The sequence below is a fragment of the Zingiber officinale genome, chromosome 1A (assembly GCF_018446385.1).
Source record: "Zingiber officinale cultivar Zhangliang chromosome 1A, Zo_v1.1, whole genome shotgun sequence".
NCBI lineage: Eukaryota > Viridiplantae > Streptophyta > Magnoliopsida > Zingiberales > Zingiberaceae > Zingiber > Zingiber officinale.
Genome location: NC_055987.1, coordinates 167,889,495 through 167,913,278, shown reverse-complemented (window position 1 = coordinate 167,913,278; position 23,784 = coordinate 167,889,495). Strand labels below are relative to the sequence as shown.

Genomic DNA, 23,784 nt, shown 5'->3' with positions numbered 1-23,784 from the left:
GCCATTCCTATTGGTGAGCATCACTGGTTGTTTCCCCTTTGCACGATGGGTGGCAGCTTCGAGTTCCTTCCATAGAGCTCCTCTGTTCCGTCTCCATCCATCGAAGCCATCATCTTCCAGTAGCTTGGGTAATAATCTAGATCTTGACTGCATTTTCTATTATGGGGACTAATAAAGGGTTGAATCCTTTCCTAAATTTGAAATGTATCTTGGAGTTGGCCATGTTACTCTGGTATGGACATTCTTGTTCCAGTCCAAAAAACCAGAAGAAGGGGTGATCAAGGTGAGATCTCATGGTTTAAGAACTTGTTTGATTAGGAGATTAATTGGATTAATTTGTTATCCATGATGTTTAATAATAGCATTAGTGTGGTGATGGGTTTTGTTAAATCTGAATAGTTTGGATGAGATTTGGAGTTGATTCATGTAATAAACTTAATCTAATGAAGATGATGGATTAATTAGGGTTAAACTGGTCTAACTCTAGTTTAAGTGGTTAATCAATGATCGTATTTCGATTGGGGTTACCCTTAATAGGTTTGAAGATTTGATTTAGCTATTTAACTCATAATTAATTAGCTAAATCTGTACATTATGGAATTGTAGGACTTTGATTCAAAATGAGCATCTCATCATGAGATTGTTCAGCAGGTTCTACCATTAAAGGTAGGTATTTCTTCCTTGGCATCTATATAGTTCTTTGAACTTACTACATGGTTATTATTTGATGGATTAGGTTGTTTTACCTTAAATCTATTCGTTTATTATCCTACTTGATATTTATCTACTTGACCTTAGAGATGATCTAGTTATTTCATATATAGTCTTGGCTTTTGGATATCTATACTCAGATGTGTATATACATGTAGAAGATATTTTGTTGACTGTGTTAACATACTGATTATGCATATGTTGTTGGGCGTACACTTGTTGGGTATGAATTATAGGAGTTATCTTGTTGATTGTCTATTTGTATGTTGTATGTGTACACATGTCCGATGTTTACTATTAGAGGAAGACATATATTGGATCTACCCATACCTATAGATATAGTTGCTAGATACATCATTGTACTAGAGGTTTTTATGATGATTGGGATGTTTCATTGATGATGATTGTGTCGATATCATGATTGTTTATATCATATTCATCATTGCACTGCATGCTGATGACCATTGTCTCCTTTATGGTGTAAGAGAGTCGTCAGTCATTTTTAGCGCCGCACACTTGGCCACTCATGGGTAGTGATAGCTGGAGTAGTTGTCGCTTGTCCTATCGTGCCACCCGGTCACTCAGCGGGGGAGTGATATCTGGTGTTGTGAGTAGTCAGGGATCCTGATGTTATGTAGTTAGATAACTACTTAGCGAATTGTTCGCCTCAGCCGCTCCATTGTGACTGGAGGGTAGTATAGTTGTCACGGACCCAAGCCTCTCGGTCATACTAGGGTCATGGTGTCTTGAGAGATTGCAGGGGTGACCATGTGGTATGCATGTGCATTTGCATATGATGCGCGTGCATCTGTGGAGATATATCTGCATACATATCTTGTAATTACTAGCTACATGTGATTGTGATATGTTGCACTTGTTTGAGATATGATTGTTACATATGGTTATCATGCTTCATACATGTTCATTATTATACATGTATTTGGTGTCGTCTACATTTCTCAGGTGTTACGAGCAGATCTGTTGTTGATGTTGGAGCAATCTAGGTACTCTAGGTTTTGATATTTGGGCAAAGGTTTAAGTTAGGTTTATTGTTGTATTTGATATGCACAATCAGACTCTATTATTTACCTCTCTTTCATATAACTTGATGGAAAATACTTGAGTTCCCTCGCATGGGTCTAGTGGTTAGCACATGAGGTGTTGCCACAATGAGATCTGGGGTTCAAATCTCGACAAAGCCGAGGTAAATACCTCACTTATGTGCTAGTCACTATTCCAAAGGCTAGTAGCCGCCCGTGATTTACCTCCTCCCTATTGGCCTTGGGACGGGTTGGCCGGGGCGCTGGGAGCGAGCATATTCACCTTTTGCAACAATTGATGGAAAATACTTGAGATGAGTATAATCATCTTTTACTATAAAAGAGATTGTTCTATTATAATGGTGATAGTTTTGTTTGTTGGAATCCCAAGGTTATTTTGATATGATCAAATAAGTTAAGTTAGGTGCTGTGATTTTTTTTATCCTTATGTCTAAGTGTGCAAGAGCTTAGGAGCACAAGAAGTCGAGCGGAAGATACGACTAGCGACAAGGACAGCATAAGAGAAAGTCGATGAGCTCGGTGTGTCTGAGGGACGAGGCGCCGTGGAAGAGTACATCGGTGGACAAGAAGAACGTGTGCGACGTTCAAGGGACGAGAAGCTGGAGCGGAAACCTGCTCGAGGAGAAGACCAAAATTGGGTTCGGGTGAGCCTTATTTCCATTGGCCGAAATCACCCAAGCGAGCAGAGCCGGAGCAGAAGACCCGGACAGAGACGAGCAGCATTGGAGAAGAGGATCCGGACCGAAAAAAGTCAACCATGTTGACTTTAAGGCTCCGGGTGCCCGGACCCAATCCGAGCGCCTAGAGCAATTTCGGGCACCCAGAACCGATTCTATCCAGATCGCATTAGACCACAATCTGTTGCGAAGGGGATAAAGTTTTATCCCCCTCCAGGCGCCTGGAACCCTTCTAGACGCCCCGCCCAAGGCTATAAATATAGCCTTGGTCCAAGAAGCTACAATGAACAAGCAATTTCATTTACAATAATTGTGCGCTTTCCATTTTTATTTAGCTTCTTCATTTTTGTGATTTCACTGCTGTAAGAGGCTTCTCCGCCTGAAGGAGTATTTAGTGCGCTTCATTTCCTTAGATTAACAACCTCCCCGATTGTAACAAAGTAAATCCTTTCAGCCTCTGTTTTTTGTTTATTCTAACTTTATTTATGCAAGTGTTCATTTAAGTCTGAGAAGGATATTTTTCTATTTTATTTTGTGCAGGGCTATTCAACCCCCATTCTAGCCGGACCACCGGGGACCAACAAGTGGTATCAGAGTCAGGACGCTTCAGGAGGACTAGCCGCCGATCGAAGCAAAGACGATGGTCGGACCAAGCATATATCCATCGAAGTTCGAGGGGGAGTTCCCTAGCTGGAAAAAGCGAATGCAGGTATTCTTTAAAATCGACTTTGAATTACTTTTAATAATGAAGTTCGATTTTTTAGCACCTGAAGGTAAGGAAGAATACTAGTGGATGAAGAAAGAGCAGACCGACTATGTGGCAAACAACAAAGCTGAATTCCATCTGCTGAGCGTCCTTCCGCCACAAGAAGTCAACTGGATTAACACCTACAACTCAGTAAAAGAGCTTTGGGAGAAGTTCCTTGAGCTACACGAAGGGACGTCCAAGGCCAAGCTCACGAGATGAGACTTACTTTGCAACCAGCTGACGAACCTATGGCTTGAAGAAGATGAAACGATTGCACATCTTTACTCGAGAACTAAGGAGCTCATCACCGGACTTTCAAATCTCGGAGAAAAGGTAAATAACCGAGATTCGCTAAAGTACGCTCTTAATGATTCCCTAGGAATACCAAATGGGTATCATTAATAGATGTCTTCTATATCTCTAAGACCTTAGAATCTATTACCTTAGAAGAATTATTTTTAACTTTTGAAGTGCATGAATCAAGATGTACAGGTACGAAGGAACCAAAGCACAACATCGCCCTTAAGATAACAGGAGACGAACATGAGTCAGAATCTTCTCTCGGCAACGAGGAAATGGTGATGATGGTAAGATATTTTAAAAAATTATGTAAATAAAAAAAAAACTAACCATCCGTAGGGTAGAAAGAAAAGGACGATTAGATGCTACCACTGCAACGAAGAAGGGCACGTCAAAGACAACTGCCCCAAGCTAAGGAACAAGGACAAGGGCAAAGGAAAGAAGCCTGCCCAAACAAACAAGTACAAGACTCTAAAGGCGACGTGAGACGATACGTCGTCCGAATCGGAAGTCGAGGTTTTCTGCGGACTTGCATTAATGGCAAGTCATCAAGAAGATGAACATGAAGCAAGCTCGTCCGAAATGAGCATCGATGAAAGGGGAGCTACATCGAAAAAAAGCAGCAGTTCAGGGGGAGTTACGGATAACGAGGTTAACAAAGTAAGTCAGGTACAATCTCTCCCACATGACAAGTTGTTTAAGTTTGTAAAATTATTAACCAAAGATTGTTGCAAACTTGAAAAAGAAATTAAAAATTAATTTTAGCAAAATCTTGCCCATTAGAAGAGTTTGATAAAATAAAATTCAAAAATGATATTTTACAAAAAGAAATAAGTAACTTGAAAAATCATGCATGCTCATATAATACAAGTTTTAGAAAATTCAATAACTTAAATTGATATTTTAGATATCATAAAGGGCATATTAGAAATATTTCAAAGAAATATGTCCCTAAGAAATACCTAATCAATCCAATTGGGTGGAACCTATATTGGGTTCCCAATTCTTTCCTAACTTGAACCTTATTTAGACTTAGAGCTTTCAGCGAGAAAATTAAACGTTTAATTTTCTTATGCGGTTTTGTATAGAAGTGGTTGATGATTTAATAAACAAGAAGGCCTAGTGCCTCGCCATAGCCTGGAAGACAAATATTGAAATAAAATATTTAATTGACTAACTGATAAAGTGTTAAATTGAAATTAGATAATGCTTTAAAAAAAATTTCAAACATTTTTTCTCTACTTGAAAATTTCTTTAAAAAAAATCGTTACTAAATTTTTTTTTTTTTGAGAAAATCCTCAAATTTTTTTACAAATTTGCTTAACTTATTTTTTTTCAAATTTGTTTAACTTAGGAATTTTTTTACTGGTAAAACTTAAGAATTTTTTTTATTTTATAAACCTTGCTTTACCAAACCTTATTTTTACAGTGCATAATTTTTTTAAAAAAAAATTCTGCTTGAAATTTTCTTACTTAGAATTTTTTTCCAGCAACACTTAAAATATTATAAAAATTAGTGCCAATTTTTTTTATATCAAAATAATTTTTAAAAACTTTTTTAAAGTTTTCCAGAATTGTTATCCTTAGATTTTTCTGTGTACCCCATTTTTATGTGATCAAAGGGGGAGAAGGAAAAGATTAAGGGTAAGGGGAGGTAGATTTTCAAATTAAATAATTTTTAAGTTTTTACACTTTATTACAGAATTTATTATTTTAACTTTATGTTTGTTTACTCTATCTTAATTTGGATTGCTCACATTAAAAAGGGGAAAATTGTTGGAACCCCAAGATTGTTTTGATATGATCAAACAAGTTAAGTTAGGTCCTGTGATTTTTTGATCCCTGTGTCTAAGTGTACTGGAGCTTAGGAGCACAGGAAGTTGAGCGGAAGACACGGCTAGTGAGAAGGACGGCATAGGAGAGAGCCGACGGGCTCGGTGCGTCTAAGGGACGAGGTGTCGCGGAAGAGTACATCGGTGGACAAGAAGAACGTGTGCGTCATTTGAAGGACGAGAAGCCAGAGCAAAAGTCTGCTCGAGGAGAAGGCCGAAATTGGGTTCGAGTGAGCCTTATTTTGGCTAGCTAAAATCACCCAAGTGAGCGAAGTGGGAGCGGAAGACCCGGACCGAGGGGAGCAGCACTGGAGCAGAAGACCCGGACCAGAAAAAGCCAACCATGTTGACTTTAAGGCTCAGGCCGCCCGTACCTAATCCGGGCACCCGGACCTAATCCGGGGGCCCAGACCAGTCTGGGCGTCCGGAGCGATTCCGGGCGCCCAAAACCCAATTCTATCCAGATCGCGTTTGACCGCGATCCGTTGCGGAGGGGATAAAGTTTTATCCCTCCCTGGCGCCTAGAACCCTTCTAGGCACCCCGACCAAGGCTATAAATATAGTCTTGGGCCAAGAATCTACAACGAACAAGTAATTTCATTTACAACACTTGTGCGTTTTCCATTTTTGTTTAGCTTCTTCATTTTTGTGCTTTCACTGTTGTAAGAGACATCTCCACCTGAAGGAATATTTAGTGCGCTTCATTTCCTTGAATTAACAATCTCCCCGGTTGTAACCAAGTAAATCCTTTGAGCCTCTGTTTTTTGTTTATTCTAACTTTATTTATGCAAGTGTTCATTTAAATTTGAGAAGGGTATTTTTCTGTTCTATTTTGTGCAGGGCTATTCAACCCCCCCTTCTAACCGGACCATCGGGGACCAACATTGTTACCATGGACAAGGGTCAATTTCCTTCGGGTGCATGCCTTCATATGAAAAACATTTAGACTATATTTGGTTGGGTGTAATGAAATCATATTTGTAATGTAATATAATCTTGATTACATTACTATATTTGGTAATGTATGTAATATTTGATTACAAGGATGATTACATTCTTTAGTTTGATATCCATTATTTTTTATAAAGAATGTAATTCATATTATTATAAGATATTTCTACCAACAGTTGTTGCACCTCTATCAGAGCTTGTGGCAGCCATGCCACCAAAAAATGGACGTTATCACCTTTAGCTTAAAACAGACTGAGAAAACTAAAGAGGCTCAGCTCTAACAAGTTTTTGAATTTGAGCTCAGCTCAGCCATTTAATTATTGACTCGAGCTCAGCTCAGAATAATGAATTTAAATGAAAAAAACAAGTTTTTGAATTTGAGCTCAGCTATTTAATCATTGGCTCGAGCTCAGCTCGGAACAATGAATTTAAATGAAAAAACAAGTTTTTGAAGTTGAGCTCAACTTAGCCATTTAATCATTAGCTCGAGCTCAGCTAGGAACAATGAATTTAAATGAAAAAACAAGCTACACAATCTAAGATTCGAACCTTCAACCTCTATTTACTTAATGAAACACTCTAACTACAAACACATCCTTAACTCATTATTTAATTTTAAAATAGAAATTATTTTAAATATTAAAATATTAAATTAATCTGGCTCGAGCAGGCTTGACGAGCCATCAAATCAGTATTAAATGGGCTTGAAGTCAGCTCGAATATTAAATAAGTCTGCTCGAGCTCGAGCTCGAGCTCGAGTCGAGCTTTGACCAAATTGCTCGCGAGCGGCTTGACTCATTTGCACTGCTAGTTGTTGGTGTCTGAGTACTTGTAAATTACTAATTTAATAATATTAAACTTCTTTTGTCGGCTGAGATGAGCTTGAACTGCTAAATTAGGAATGCTAAGTCAGAAAGGCCAAGTCGGAAAGATCGAACTAGGAAGACTGAGTTGTCGGAGTGAGAGGCCAAACTACTGAGTAGAGAGATCGAGCTGTTGAGCAGGGAAGTACCATTACCAAGCAGGGAGGTAGAGCTATTGAGCTGGGAAGTAGAGATACCAAGTTGGAAGGTAGAGTTGTTGAGTAGAAGGCAGAGCTACTTAACTGTCGAGCTCGGCCGCAGAGCTGTCGAGCAGAGAGGCCAAGCTATCAAAATATCAAACAAGGAGGCAGAGCGGCCGAACTACCGAACTAGGAGGTAGAGCTGTCGAGCAAGGTGGCAAAGTTGCTGAGCATGAAAGTAGAGATGTGAGTATGGAGATAGATCTATTGAATTGCTCAGCAAGGAGGAAAAGTTGCCTAGTAGAGAGGCTGAGTAGAAAAGACCTGATGTGGGGAGTTTGCATGCTAGTTCCTCCTCAACATCTTGGAGATGCGCTCGATCATTAATTTGGGGTGGAAGGGAGTCGGCTTGGGGAGGAACATGTTGATCTGGTGCGTCACTTAGGGGAGTTGGATAAGCTGGGTGGCTAGAAGTTGTCACTCTTGGCGGTATTGGTGAAGGTGCAAGGGGCAATTGAGTGGAGATTGGTGAGGCCGGTGATCGTGGACGAGGTGGTGAAGGCGGGGATGGACTGGAACTGATCGGAGGTAGCCGGGAGGAGCTCGGTCGAGTGCCTCAGTAGTTGTTATGATTCCGCAAGTACACGGATTCGTCGTCAGTAATAAAGATTATCGATCCCACGAGGACTAGTTATAAGCACTAGCAATGGCTCACTTAGGATTAGCTAAACTACCGATGGTTGTAAATTATCTAAAGAAAATGGGTTTGGAAACGGAAACGAGAACTAGCAAAAAGGAAGTAATAGACTTGGTTTATGAAGAGTCCTAGGAGTTTGGTTTCATTATGGTGGTGTTGATGTATCACATTCTATCCTTTACTCATTGTCCATCAACATGCATTCACCAGAAGCTGAAGTATCTAATCTTAGGTATCAAATAAAGAAGATCCTTATGAAATCCTGTTACGGTTAACCCTTGTCACTAGGACATCTTGGTAGATCACAAGAACACTACTCTAATTGGTATCACCAAGGATAGAGATAAGGAGCTTAGTTTGGTCTCTTACTTCCTTGTGAAGGAATCGTCTCTCCTTTCAAGGAAGTACCCTAAATGCCCGTGAACGGGTTACCCCTATCACTTGGGCCCCTCAGGTGTACGATCTAGGATATTCTCTTTATGAGATAGGCAATTCCTACATAATCAATTAACACGATATAGAGATCGAGTAGTCAAAACAAAGCAAGCGAAATCATCTAATAAAATAGAGGGAAAAGTATGAGTCTTACATCAAACAATCTACAACTACTCCCTCATCCTAGAACAAAGAATCTACTCCATAGACGCTGGAGAAAAATTTGAAGACATAATGTTAAGCATTCAATTCTCAAACAAGAAGAGAGAAAGAGAAAAGACACTTATCCAACGACGACGTGTGATCTTCGGATCCAATCCTTTGCTTCTAGAGTTGATGTAGTGATGAAGGATCGCTGGGCGGAGGTCCTAGATGACGTAGAATAGCACCAAGTCGATTCTCTCCCTGACGGCTCGCTTCCCAACTCCCCCCTGAGAAAAAGGGTTAAAACCCTTTTATAGGCTAGGGCGCGGCTGCGGCGGCACGGTCGTGTAAGGATGGCACGGCTGTGCCCTTTCTTGTCTCTGGCTGCGCTGCACAACCATGCCAATTGGCACAATCGTGTGAACCTAGGGCTCGACTCTGGGGACATGGCCGTGCAGGATTGCACGGTCGTGCAGGATTGCATGGTCGTGTACTGCTTGGTTGCGGTCATGGGGTGCACGGTCGTGTAAGTACGCACGGCCATGCTCTGATCTGCCTCTTGGTTGACCGCATGACCGTGCAAGAGTTGCACAGCCGTGCACTTCGCCTCTCCTGTTTGGCCACACGGCCATGTGAGGTTACACGATCGTGTTCTTTTGCTCGTTCCGGTGCGTCGACAATCGCTATTTTTGCTCCGGAAATTGTCCCTGTCAACACAAAACTAAACAAAGAGCAAATATCTGAACAAAAGAGTATATGATGTGTACATGATAAAAGAGGCGATCATGCAAAGAATATACGTATAAAGCAAGTGAATGTGCATTAAAACATGTATAAACGATCATAATATTTATGCACATCACACCCCCAGACTTGAACCTTTGCTTGTCCTCAAGCAAAACGCTGTAAACTATGTTCATGAGTGTTTGGCAGTGTTTAATAATCCCTAGTGCATTCGCCTAATTCTATCAACTAGTTTCATTGATAAGCATGATTGTGGAGTAACCTAAGTATGGCCTAATCATAAGTTCTTTGTGCTCGGTGCAATAAGTAACTCAAACTCTTCAAGTTTCAATTTTCTGTCCTAGTTAAGTGGTCATACAATTGAGTTCCTAATGTTCCTGGTGATAGACACTTACCTGCCACACACTTTGTTCGTTTCCTTAAATTACACAAGGTCTCAAAGGATAATATTCGGAATCAAGAGAAACATAACATTCATTTCCTCAATAACTTAACTCGGTCTCAAAGGGGTGAATTGTTAGTTTCCACTCACGACAACTATTTTTTATCCCTTATTCAATATTTTTTTTGGTACTAAAGAGGTGTAGCACTAGCATATGTTGGGATTTGGATTTTTCCAAATGAGCTTCCATGATCCGAGGTCATCCAGTAACCAAAATATAATTAAGAAATCACCATGAGAATAAAAGTACTAAATAATTTGGATGAATCATAACTATTTCAAAAATATTTCTACTATTCAAGATTAAGTACTTAAGTGTAGTAAAAATAAGATCTAAGTACAAGTGTAGTGAAAATAAGATCTTTAAGGTTAGGCTAAAACTTATACCAAACTCCATACAATATTTAGCTTATTTCATGCTACTAAAGATAGAGAAAGGAGATACACCAAACATACTAACACTATCTTGACAACACATGAACCAAGAAAATGCTAGACATTTTGCTATCGGACAAGTAGCAGAAAAAGTAGAAGGTTTGATGCTCTCAGATATGCCTTAAAACTAGAAATATAAACTCATAAAATGCGAATAAACAAAACAGACCAATAAAATATGCAAAACAGAAAAAATAAAATATACAGAAAGAAAAGAAAACTTGACTTGACTCAGGTTGTGCAGACACACACAACACCCCCCCCCAGACTTAAACTTTTCATCGCCCCAATGAAATCAATATGGTGGCGGGGGTGGGGGATAAGGGGGTCCCCGATGTGTGCTAGGGGGAAATCTAGGCATACTAGGAAGATGGTCAAGGTGTTAATGATATTGATAAAGGGTATCTAGTTGTTATCTAGTAATATCCATATCATCCATAAAATTCCTCATTCTTTCCTGGTCGACCTCATAGTCCTGAACAAACTTTGTCACCTGACTATGGAAGTCCCTAGTAAATTGAAAATGATCCTGTACCTCCCTAAACTGGTCGTCAGATAACTTGAAGTGACCCTCCAACAATCGTTGTTGGGTATTTTGCTTCTCATGAAGGGAGTCTAAGGAGGCACGAAAATCAGAAAAATCAAATCTAGAGGGTCCCGTGTCATAGGCAAAAGAATGCCCAGGAGGTTCCGAAAATCCAGAAGGCTGCGGGAATCCTGACGAGGGCTCTTGGTGGTACTCGATTTCTTCTATAATGGAGGGGACAATTTCGGGGATAAAGTTAGTAATCATCCAGTTCGCAGGGTTGCGAACCGAAGTGTGCTCGAGACAAGGAAGGGGTAATGGAAAACCATTGTTCCTAGGGAAGGCAAACTCATTCTCATTCTGACAAATCATCTTCATTGCAAGACAAGAATCGATGTCGATCTTGTCATTAGCATGAATAACCTCTAATCCATCAAGCTCACAACCCAGATTGACTGCTATTTGGGTGATCAATCCACCAAACACTATCATCCCTGAAGATACTTTACCCGCTCTCAACAAATTTTGTAGGGAATAAAATCCGGAATCAAAATCCACTTTATTCAACATCGCCCAAAGAGAATAGAGCTCTACCTTTCTAACCACCCCATCACTCTCTCCTCGACCAAAGATCGTTTTGCTCATCACTCGGTGGAGATATCTAAAGGTCAGGTTTTGCATGCGGGATGCCTTAGCTCTAGAAGATTCGTAAGGGTCCTTTGATCCGGTTATTGACATCCAAAACTCATTCCATCTAATCTCATCATCAAATCCACGGGCACCACCAATAGGTAAATCAAAACAATTATTAAAACCACTAAAAGTTCACCGAACTTCTTTATTCATCATCCTAAAAGTTATGACCCCTACGTAGTCATCCTTAGAAGAAAATTTAACATCAATTGAACTTAAAAATTCAAGGACTAGGCGAGGGTAAGTTGGTAAATGAGCATACATAATATCATTTCAATCTAAAGCACTAATCATCCAATCTACGTCGTCCTAATTCCTAGTATATCCAAAGTAGCGGGATCCATATATCTAGTGCATATAATTTTTCTAGCGACAAGGATATCATATCTAGATTTATGTTCATGATTTCTAAAAATAATATTGAACTCGTTTTCGTTACCTTCGTCGCGTGCCACCCTTTTTCCTTTGCCTTTTGGTGCATCTCCTTCGCCAGATCCACTGCTTTCTTGACGAAGTCTCTTCAAGATCTGTGACATGGCATGCAAGGTTTTGAGGAATTTCTTATGGAGATGGGTCTTGAGGATGGGAGAGGAGGAGAAGGAAAATAGGGGAGTTGATTTTCTCTTTCCGGACTTGTGGCTTGAAGAAGTGTTACATCTAGATGTATATCTAAGCAAAAATAAACTCTAGAGGTGGGAATTTAGGGTTTGATGAGGTGTAGTGGGGAGGAGAAGGCTTTTAGGAGAGAAGATGGAAATTAGGGCTTTTGGAAGAGTAGACGGCGCACACGGGTAGGGGCACGACCATGTCTTATAGACACGACTGGGTTAAGTGGGGTTCTGCACGGCCTTGCCGATTGGCATGGCCTCCTCTTTTCTCCCCTCGGCCAAAGTCGCACAGTCATGCTAATTGGCACGACCCATTCCTCCTTCTTCTCTACATATGTCGCACGGTTGTGCTAATTGGCACGGCCTGAGTCCTCTTCCTCTCTGGCGGTCTTGCACGGTCGTGCCAATTAACATGACCCTTGTTCTCCTCTTCTCTGCATAGGCCACACGGTCGTGCAAGGTTGCACGACCCGTGGCCTTCGTCCCTCTGTTGGCTTCGCACGGTCGTGTGAGGTTACACGACCGACTCCTTTAAGCTCATAGTGATTCACCTTTCGCCATTTTGGTTCCTCTGACACCCCCACGCCCATGAAATCCTCATGGCCAGCTCATGGAGGCTCTGCACATCCTGAAAACGAATATCCAAAAATAAAGAAATAATAAAAGTACTCGACTCGAACTTACTAAAGAAATAAAATGATAAATGGAATGATAAATTAAAATGAAAAACCCTTGGATTGCCTTCCAAGAAGCGCTTATTTTAGGTCTTTAGCTCGACACCAATTCAATTAATGTGGACTAAACCCGTGGAAGCACGACTCTCCTCCTAGGGTTAATGCTCCAGTCTGTGCCTTTAGTTTCGCTCGTGCAGGACAAATGTACTTCTTATTGCTTGCTGGAGGGGATCTCTCTTGTAAACTGCACTCCTCGACTTTGTGTATGTTCATCTTGCTCGAATTTCCCTGAGAAGATGGGTCGCAGATAGAGGAATCTGATAAATCAAATTCAATCCTTTCTTTGCCGATCTCCAAGGATAACTTGTGACTTTTCACATCAATGAAGGCTCCAGCTATAGCAAGAAATGGTCTTCCAAGGATGATCGGTATCTTAGGATCCTCTTCCATATCCAGGATAATGAAATCTGTGGGAATGATACATCTAGGGGTGTAATCGAGCCGAGCCGAGCCGAACTCTTGGATGTTTGAGTTTGACTCGTTTATAATCAAGTCGAGCTCGAGCTTTATTTAACGAATATATTCATGGCTCATAAGCTTATTCGAGCTTTTATTGAGCCTAAACGAGCTTAATAAATATAAATTATAAATTTAAATATTCATTAAAAACTAAATTATATATTTTAAAAAAATTATAATATTCTTGTTAAAATTTATAATTTTATTCTAATAAATAAATTTAATATATTTGTCTATGTTTTTCATAAGTATAGTGTAAAATCTATAAATTCAATATCAAAACTATTATTTTTTTATTTAAAAGTTAATTTATAAGCTTAACGAACATGTTCACGAGCTAACGAGCCGAATATTGTAAAGCTTGAGCTTGGCTTGTTTATCTTAACGAGTCTCATTAAACGAGCTCAAACGAGCTTTTAGCGAATCGAGCTTCGAATAGCTCACGAGTGGCTTGGCTCATTTACACCCCTAGATACATCCACCCACTTCTACTGACACGTCTTCCACTATTCCCATTGGGTATCTACATGAATGATCAGCTAATTGCAGTGTCATAGTAGTCAGTTTAATGTTCTAGAGTCCCAGCTTCTTACATAAGGAGTACGGAAGCAGGCTAATGCTGGCTCCCAAGTCGTAGAAAGCTCTCTGTATGAGTTCAAAACCAATTTTGCAAGGTATGAAAAAACTCCCTGGATCCTGAAGTTTTGGTGGAATATTTGCCATAAGTAGAGTGCTGCAATTCTCTATTAACACTACGGTCTCGAAGTCGTCCTTTTACCTCCTGTTGGATAAAATTCCTTTTAAGAACTTTGCAAACTTCGGCATGTGGTGCAGTGAGTCTATTAGTGGTACTTCTACGCAAATTTCCTTAATCTTCTTCAGAAATCGATTGAACTCTTCATCCTTCTGTGATGTTATCAGTTTCTGAGGGAAAGGAATCGTCTGACTTTGTGCAGAATTTGAAGAGTCACTTCAACTTTCTTGGTGACCTCCTCTCCATCCCTGTTCTGGATCTGATTGGGTAGTGGGGGAAAGGGCTCTTCCTCTGAGTCAGGTCCTTTTTGAGTATTGATTTGGGGGTCTTCCAAAGTTCGTCCGCTCCTCAGCTCGATGCGGTTGCAATGTTCCACTGGGTTTATATCTGACTTTCCTGGAAATGTTCCCTGTGCTCTTGAGAAGGACTGGGCTACCTGGATGTCTTGCATCTTTTGGTGTTTCTCATAATTTTTCATTCTTTGAGTCAATATCTTAATCTCATTTTTCATCTCTTTTTGCTCTAAGAGGGCTTCTTCAAGCATCTTTTCAATTCTGGACAATTGTGAAGGTTGTTGTTGTTGATAAGTCTGTTGTCCAGATGAGTAGCTCTGCTGCCCAGGTGAGTAGCTCCATTGTCCAGGTTGATAGCTTTGTTTTGCTGGCCCTTGGTCCTGATTATTCCGGTATGAAAAATTTGGGTGGTTCCTCCACTCTTGGTTGTATGTGTTGAAGTACGGATTATTTTGCCTTTAGTTGTAGCTGACTATCACATCGCACCGCTCAAGTTGGTTTATCTGTACTTGTATTGGCCCTAGGGGGCAAGTATCTTGAGCATGATCCGTACTTCCGCAGGTTTCGCAAACACAAACTATTGCATTAGTCGTATTGTTATTATTTCCCATGGCCTCAAACTTCTTGGTCAGAGAGTCTAGCTTTGCAGACATGAGTGTGACTGCATCTACGTCTAATTTTCCTGACGCCTTTATTGGATTCCCTGAGGAAGAACCACCAGATCTCTCAGTTGCCCACTGATGATGGTTCTGTGCCACATTCTCTATGATTTCTTCAGCTTCATCAAAGCTCTTGTTCATTAGTGCTCCTCCTGCTGCAGAGTCGAGGGATACCTTCGTGTGATAGTTGATTCCATTGTAGAAGGTGTGTAGAACCAACCATTTCTCAAGGCCATGATGGGCGCACTGTCTCAACATACTTTTGAATCTGTCCCAGGCTTCAAATAGTGATTCTGAGTCTATTTGTTTGAAGCTTGCAATCAAGTTCCTCATGTGAGCAGTTTTGCTTGGTGGATAGAATTTGTCCAGGAATTTCTGCTCACACTGCTCCCAAGATGTAATGTTGTTTGCTTGAAGGGAATTTAGCCACTACTTAGCTCTGTCTTTCAGGGAGAATCCAAAAAGCAATAATCTCACTGATTCTGGAGGGGCTCCGTTTACTTTCATGGTACCACAAATCTCGTAGAAAAGCTCTAAGTGGTGGTTTGGATGATCGTGCGGTCCTCCTCCAAATTGATTCTGCTGAACCATGTGAATTACTGCAGGCTTGATTTCAAAATTGTTGGCTTCGATTGGCGATCGAGTGATGCTAGACCGAACCCCTCATGCATAAGGTGTTGTATAATCCTTCAACAGTTTATCATCCATCTCTGAAGATTCTTGTACTGCTTGAAATGCTTTCTGAAGGTTTCTTCTTCTCCAGTAGGTCCTATCGATCTCTGGATCAAACGGTAGAAGTTGTCATGAAAGATTAGCTCTTCGCATGCAAAAACAAGATACGAAATATAGTTAACAAGATATGAAATAAAAATATTTTTTTTAGCATTTTAATAAAAATACAGAAAATAAAGAAAAACAAGAATAAAATTATTTATCTTTAAATGTAAAATATTAGAAAAAGGAAAGATAAAGGAAAAAAATAAAGTCTAGTCTAATCTAATATGATTATCACTAATGTTATAGACGTAGTCCCCGGCAACGACACCAAAAATTTATTACGATTCCGCAAGTGTACGAATTCATCTTCAGTAATAAAGATTATCGATCTCACGAAACCTGGTTATAAGCACTAGCGATAACTTACTTAGGATTAGCTAAACTACCGATGGTTGTAAATTATCTAAAGAAAAGATGTTTCGAAACGGAAACAAGAACTAGCAAAGAGGAAATAATAGACTTGGTTTATGAAGAGTCCTAGGAGTTCGGTTTCATTGTGGTGGTGTTGATGTATCACAATCTATCCTTTACTCATTGTCCATCAACATGCATTCATTGGAAGCTGAAGTATCTAATCTTAGGTACCAAATAAAGAAGATCCCTATGAAATCCTGTTACGGTTAACCCCTGTCACTAGGGCACCTCGGTAGATCACAAGAACACTACTCTAATTGGTGTCACCAAGGATAGAGATAAGGAGCTTAGTTTGGTCTCTTACTTCCTTATGAAGGAGTTGTCTCTCCTTTCAAGGAAGTACCCTAGATGTCCGTGAATGGATTACCCCTGTCACTAGGGCCCCTCGGGTGTACGATCTAGGATATTTTCTCTACGAGATAGGCAATTCCTACACAATCAATTAACATGATACAAAGATCGAGTAGTCGAAACAAAGCAAGTGAAATCATCCAATGAAATAGAGGCAAAAGTATGAGTCTTACATCAAACCAATCCACAACTACTCCCTCATCCTAGAACAAAGAATCTACTCCATAGACACTGGAGAAAAACCCGAAGACATAATGTTAAGCATTCAATTCTCAAACAAGAATAGAGAAAGAGAAAAGACATTTATCCAACGACGACGTGTGATCTTCGGATCAAATCCTTTGCTTCTGGAGTTGATGTGGTGATGAAGGATGGCTGGACGAAGGTCCTGGACGGCATAGAATGAATCCAAGTCAATTCTTTCCCTGACGGCTCACTTCCCGGCTCGCCACCCCCCCCCCTGAGGAAAAGAGGAAAAGGGTTAAAACCTTTTTATAGGCTAGGGCGCGGCTGCGGCGATATGACCGTGTAAGGATAGCACGATCGTGCCCTTTCTTGTCTCTGGCTACGCTGCACGGCCGTGTTAATTGGCACGGCTGTGTGAACCTGGGACTCGGCTTTGGGGACACGATCGTGCAGGATTGCACGGTCATATACTGCTTGGTTGCGGTTATGGGGGGGCACGACCGTGCAAGTACACACGGCCATGCTCTGATCTGCCTCTGGGTTGGTCGCACGGTCGTGCACTTCTCCTCTCCTGTTTGGTCACACGGCCGTGCGAGGTTGCACGGCCGTGTTCTCCGGCTCGTTCCGATGCGTCGACAATCGCTGTTTTTGCTCCGAAAGTTGTCCCTATCAATACAAACCCAAACAAAGAATAGATATCCAAACAAAAGAGTATATATGATGAGTACATGATAAAAGAGGCGATCATGCAAAGAATATATACGTATAAAGTAAGTGAATGTGTGTTAAAACATACATAAATGATCATAATATTTACGCACATCAGTAACCGACCTCTTTTGCGGGGTCTTAAAAGTTCGTTTGATTCTTCTGAAATGACGGTGGGAGTTGATGGCTAAGTCATGGTGGGAGGAATAGTGATGGTCGAGGGCTCGACATAGAGGATACAATCAGTTTTGAGTCAACAGATGTCATAACATTAGCGGTTGTGACTTGCTGATGCTTGATGAGAGAGGCTGACCCCATCTAGTTATTGGCAAAGAATTGGAGATAATCATGAATTATTTACCTAAAGAGAAGGTAAGTTCTCCCTACAGGACTAAACTTGAACGGGAAGAGAAGATGTTTTTCTTTTCTTTTCTTTTTTAATGAATTAGATAATATTAAATCTGGAGCGATCAATTTGATTTCATGAAAATATTTTATCGGTTATCAAAGTAAATCAAAAAGTGTTCAAAGATAGATGACCTAGAAATCCAATATCCCATGATTACACACCCATTTGAAGGAAGAGAAGATATTTTTCGATAAGGCGGCTGATATTAAAATGATGATCAATAGAAAATTTGAGATGGGTTGATACATGGAATTTTATTTGAAATAGACAATCAATCGATCTACAATCTCTTTCAATTAGACTTGAGAGATTAGACTTAAGATGGAGACATGGTATGGAAGTGAATAAGGACCTTATGTAGTATATCCTTCACACGGTCAACATAGATGATGCATGAAATATCCCTGACTTAGTCAACAAGGATTTTATGTGTCATGTTCGTAACTTAGTCAACATGGATGTTGCATGACATAATCTTGACTAATCAATAGGGATTCTATGTGTCATGCCTGACTCGGTCAACATAGATATGAGTCACTTGAAGATCGATTTGGATAAGATTGGATCATGCTGACTTCATAGGAGCTCAACAGTATGTATGGGAGCTTAGATATACTCATGGGAGCTCAACAATGCTTACGAGGAGCTCGCCAATACTTAGGGTAACTTCGTCGAGCTCAATAAGGTTGGCGTCGAGTCCGTTGAATGCTTCATTCGGCAGATTAACCAAGTTAAGTCAAAGTGAATTAAACAGAGGCAAGCAAGAAGCACATCAATTGTGGAAATGGAGTTAGGTCAAGAGGCCCAATGATTATCTTGTTAGCAATAAGGAGGAGCGTTGGAAGAGATGGGTTAGTTCCACACATAGGAGAGCAGGCATCGATTACAATTGCAGGAAGCTTACGTCGGTTACAGGCATCAGAGTTATGCAGTAGATTGGAATAAAGAGAAGGGGAGCAACCATCACAGGCCAAAAACATCTTCTCCCTCCCTCCCTCCCTCCCTTCCTTCCTTCCTTCCATCTCAATATATAAGGTAGGAGATCCTGTCTGAAAATGATGGAGATAACGTGCTGGACAGATGACTCTATCGTTAACTCAGATAAGACTCTTAGATGGAGAAAAGATGACACCTGATACTCCTTCCTGCACACAATGCAGAGAGAGCAAAGGGAAGCATTAGAGTAAGAACAAAGGAGGGGGTCTCTTGCACAGATACTTTAATGCTCAAGTCAGTAGAGTAGCCAAGCGAAAAGTAGAAAAGAAGATGAACAATAGAGTGAATGGGTGCATGTTTTTCAGTGTGTCAAAATATATCTAGCCAACGGAGATGACTCCTTTTTATGTTGACCCTCAGAATTCCTATTAATCATCAGGTGTCAAAGAGTGTCTGATGTAAGAATATGTCGTGTAATGAAATATTGTACAACCATCCTTCGAGGAAGGTTTCGTTTAATGCACATGAACCATCTTTTGTAACTCTGGTATTAATGAGGCGCTTTGAATGCTTGATGTCAAATTATATCAAGTAATGCCGAGCAATATACGACCATTCTCAGAGAAGGTTCCTTTTCCTGCATATATTTTGATAGCGAAATATTCTCTATCGATCGAGTAGCTGTTATTTTCTAATAGATTATTGTGATTCTTTGATAATGTTGTCTCCTGGAGACAGTCCAACCGACCTAGTAGCCAACCGACTGTATGCTAGGAGGCTTGTACATAAGAAGTGGAGAACTGGGCCCCAAAAATCCAACCGACTTCATAGCCGACTGATTGTATGTAGAGTGTCTTGGCACTGAGAAATGGAGAACCACGTCTCGAAAGTTTGACTGGCTTTTGAGTCAACTTGCTATATGCTAAGAGTTGTATCTTAAAAGTGGGGAGCTAAGTCCCTTAAATCCGGCCGACTTTGGGGTTGATCGGTTGTATTCTGTGTATCTTGGCACTGAAGAGTGGAACGCTAAGTCTCTTAAGTCCGACCAACTCTGAAGTTGACTGATCGTATGCTAAAAAAACTTGTACTTAAAGAATGAGGGAGCTAAACTCATAAATCCAACTGACATTACTCTTGGGGTCACCCGCAACACACGGTATCAGTAGTCATTGTAGAAAGTAAGATATGGACAATTGACTTCAAAATTACCACACCTATTGTTCTCCATTCCGTTCTCTGTTTTTTTCTTCGACTCTAACTTTAGTATTGTAAGGGTCACACCAAGGTGCGCCTTGGCCCCTCTTCTAGTATGTTGTTAGTCTTTTTCAGCTAGACAAAGGAAAACTACACTATCAGGTTCCGCAAGCTCGATAAAGGAAGATCCGCCAAGAGCTACCAAACACCTATTGTTCTCCATTTTGTTCTCTGGTTTTTTCTTCAACTCTGATTTGAGTATTGTAACTTGTAAGGGTCACGCCAAGGTGTGCCTTCGCCCCCCTTCTGATCTTGTATTGGTCTTTTTCAGCTAGACAAAGGAAAACTGTACTATCAAGATTCCACTCACTCGATAAAGGCAGATCTGCTAAGAGCTGACTCAGTAGAAGTCGATCCATTTGGAGAAGTCATTCTAGTTGCGGCTAACACAGCCGAAGTCAATAAAGGATCATCAGTAGGAATTGACTCATCTCTCGATTTCAGATCATATCACCACTGTCTTTTATAGGTTAGAAACTTTAGTAGTCATTAACCCTGCCAATTAATGGTCATTCCTCAATCATTATGTTTTTTCTACAAGCTGGCTTGAAACTTTTGACGATTAATGGTCGTCTATTTTGTATCTGTTTTAATTTTGAGATAGGTAGGAAAAATAATTTGAGTGGCAAAATGTATTAAATGAGTTGCTTGAACAATTTTTGCTTCAATTGATCTAACATTCAATACGCGTAAATCATTCGAGCAAAAGGTGCATCACCTTAGCGGTTGCTCCTGGATGGCCTCACATTAATGTAAAGGGGATAAATCAGGGATATATTTAGCATAGGAAGATCAAACACCAAATAAGATAGTTTGCACATGCTAAAATTTAACCCAAGACTTATTAAAGTAACCACTCAACTATGTACACGATTCAATTGGATTTAACCTAATTTGGGCTTTAAATTAGCACTGAACAAGCGGGAGAAAGTATCTGATCTATATAATATTTACAATTGTAATTTAATATAAACAATCAATCATATTATCCTAAAACTTTCTACTCCAAATGTGAAAGTAAATCCTATTGATTCAATATTAGAGTTAAATTTTCGTCTATTTTTGTATACTTCAAGTTTTGTATACTAGTATTTAGAGACTCACCAAGAGGAAGTTGAGAAAGATCGAAAGGGATCCGTGTAGAACTTGTTTGAATGCTGTGATTGTCATGTCTGAAATTCATGACGAGGATCTCTGTTCATCAAAATTAAATTCAGCTAGCGATTATGAATGCTGGAGGAGGAGGCAGCAGACAAAGAGGAGGAAGAGCAGCTTGGCTCACTCCCCCATTGCTCCTTAACGCATGAGAATGGCGGCGACACCATCTCTTTGGCCGCCTCCTCATCTTTCCCGTGATCATGGCCTCCTTCTTCCTCCACCCTGATCCTCTCCAGCTCCTCTGCCACTTCCGCCATCGACGGCCGTGCCTCTTTGTGGAACGCCAGGCACCGGAACGCCAGCTCCGCCACCTTCTTCACTGACTCCATGCTCTGCCCGCCATCGCTTTTTTCCCTAAGCACAGGGTCTAAGATCTCCTCCACCTTCCCCTTGGCGATCCTGTCTCCCGCTAACGCCGCCAGGTTCACCTCGCTCGGATCCCGCCGAAAGTCCACCACCTTCATCGCCGTGATCATCTCCACCAGCACCACCCCGAAGCTGTACACGTCGCTCTTGTCGGACAGGTGGAAGTTCTGGTGGTACTGCGGGTCCACGTATCCCGGCGTCCCCTGCGGCGCCGTCGAGATGTGCGACGACTCAGGCGCCACCGCGCGCGACAACCCGAAATCCGCCAGCTTCGGCCGCAGGTCGTAGCCCAGCAGGATGTTGCTGGACTTGATGTCGCGGTGGTAGATGGGCGGGTGCACGGCGGTGTGGAGGTACGCGATGGCGCTCGCGGTCTCGGCGGCTATCACCAGGCGCGCCGGCCACGGCAGGCCGTCGCCGAGCTGGCGGTGGAGGTGCTGCGACAGGGTGCCGTTGGGGACGAACTCATAGACGAGGATGTGGTGGCCTCGGCCGATGCAGCAGCCGAGGAGGTGGACGAGATTGGGGTGGCTGACGGAGGACACAAGCTTGATCTCGTTGATGACGTGCACGACGTTGTCGGTGTCGGGGTGCTTGAGGCGCTTGATGGCGACGAGGCCACCGGCGGCGGAGAAGCGGCCCATATAAACGATGGCGTAGGCGCCGGAGCCAAGCTTGTAAGCGTCGGAGAAGTTGGCGGTGGCGCGCTCAATGTCCTTGTGGGAGTAAACTGCGACGGTATTATTGCAGGAGGTGCCGGAGAGCAGGAGACGGCGGGTAGCTGCTTCCTCTGTTTCGGCGCCTCCATTGGTCCGGCAGAAGATGCAGTAACAGAGCAGCGTTGCGGCGAGTGCCAAAGAGGATCCAGCTCCGATGCCTGCGATAGGAATCAAGTAAAGAAGGGTTGACGATTTGATGGCAATTCAAAAGAACAGGGAAATCGATGGAGAAAGAAGGAATTATACCTCCAATTATAACCCAAACTTTGATATCATCCTTCTTGCACGATTGATCCGATGAACTGCACTTGGGGACTGCTCAAAGAAAGATAACACTAAAGTAGTTTAATTTTTACCCATTTCATAAAATCAAACCTAAATAAATCCTTCACTTAGAGAATCTTGTTATACTCCTTATTTATTCAATCGAAATAAGGATACAGGTGTGGACTGTGAAGTGGTAAAGGACTCGGAGCAAATTTGTGAGTGTGATGGAGGAAGACTGTCTTCTAATTGATTAATCGGCAAACGCCGGACGCTTCATTATCGAAAATAAATAAATAAATAACGGAGAATACACGCGACTCACCTCTCACGCAACCGCCACCGTCGGCGAAGCCGTCGCCGGCGAACCCTTCATTGCAGCTGCACCGGAACCCCGTACTGCCGTTCCCAGCCGGCAACTCCACGGGGATGCAGGCCGCGTCGACCGCGCACCGGCACTCTCCTCGGAGCCACCACCCCACCTCGGCCGCCCCGAACACGAGCATCGACTGGTTGAAAGCGGACTCGCCGTACCTCACCGACGTGAACAGCAACCTGCACCGCCCTGCTGTCGCTGTGAAATTCTCCTCGGAGTAGAACCCCTCCGTCCGGCCGGTGGAGTAGCACCGGATGTCGTCGCCGGATGGGCCGCAGCTCGAAAGGTTGAGCCGCTGCGAGATGATGTCGGTGTTGATCCTGCACTCGGGGACCGCGTTCTCCGGGCATTCGCGGAGGAACAGCGCGTTGCTCGCCGTCATGGCTAAGTTGTCCCTGAAGAGCACGCCCGCGTCGGCGATGGAGCGGTTGCAGGAGGCCGACACGTCGAGGATCAAAGAGTTGGCGGTGAAGTTCCGGACAGGGTACGTGCCGAGGAGAACCACGCCGGAGTGGGAGCAATTGAGCGGAACAGGGCAGCCGGCGGAGAAGCCGAAGGGGTAGGAAACGGTGGTGAAACCGCAAGTGCGGTTGCTACATGATGATTCCCCGTTTATGGAGTCAGCCTCGGCAGCGGCGGCGAGTAGTAGAAGGGCGAGGAGGAGGGATGAAAGCATTGCAGTTGAGATCAAGTGGAGAAGGAAGGAAGGGCGTGGTGATGTGAATTAATTAGTGGTGATTACTTTGGACAGGCAATAAATTAAGACTTAATTAATGTATTTAGGGCGCGATGGATTGTGGACTTCGGACAACAAGCAGAGCAGCAGAGTATCGGAAGGACACGCATTCTCACTTTGTTAGGACCAATAGTCAAATTGCTTACCTGGACGGGGTTAATTATGTCGTACTACAATAGTAAAATTGATTTTATATATATATATATTCGTATATTTTATTCAAA

The 23,784-nt window shown here is 41.9% G+C and overlaps 1 protein-coding gene and 1 pseudogene across 1 annotated transcript; one reads left to right on the top strand and one right to left on the bottom strand.

Moving 5' to 3' along the window:
- The first annotated feature begins 15,135 nt into the window (after positions 1 to 15,135).
- Positions 15,136 to 15,207, top strand: LOC122039347 (annotated as a pseudogene).
- A 5,639-nt stretch (positions 15,208 to 20,846) lies between these two features.
- Positions 20,847 to 23,526, bottom strand: LOC122012229 (wall-associated receptor kinase-like 14). The gene is made up of 3 exons (XM_042568705.1): positions 22,774 to 23,526; positions 22,431 to 22,499; positions 20,847 to 22,342 (listed from the first exon to the last, which is right to left on the bottom strand). The coding sequence occupies exons 1-3, from the start codon at positions 23,498 to 23,500 to the stop codon at positions 21,159 to 21,161; spliced, it is 1,980 nt and encodes a 659-aa protein (XP_042424639.1). The 5' UTR covers positions 23,501 to 23,526; the 3' UTR covers positions 20,847 to 21,158.
- Between the last annotated feature and the right edge of the window lie 258 nt (positions 23,527 to 23,784).

Coding starts and splice junctions, on each gene's coding strand:
- LOC122012229 (XM_042568705.1), bottom strand. CDS start 23,500: ATGCTTTCATCCCTCCTCCTCGCCCTTCTACTACTCGCCGCCGCTGCC. Junction 22,500..22,773: donor CGGTGGCGGTTGCGTGAGAG/GTGAGTCGCGTG, acceptor TTCTTTGAGCAG/TCCCCAAGTGCAGTTCATCG. Junction 22,343..22,430: donor AGTTTGGGTTATAATTGGAG/GTATAATTCCTT, acceptor TTCCTATCGCAG/GCATCGGAGCTGGATCCTCT.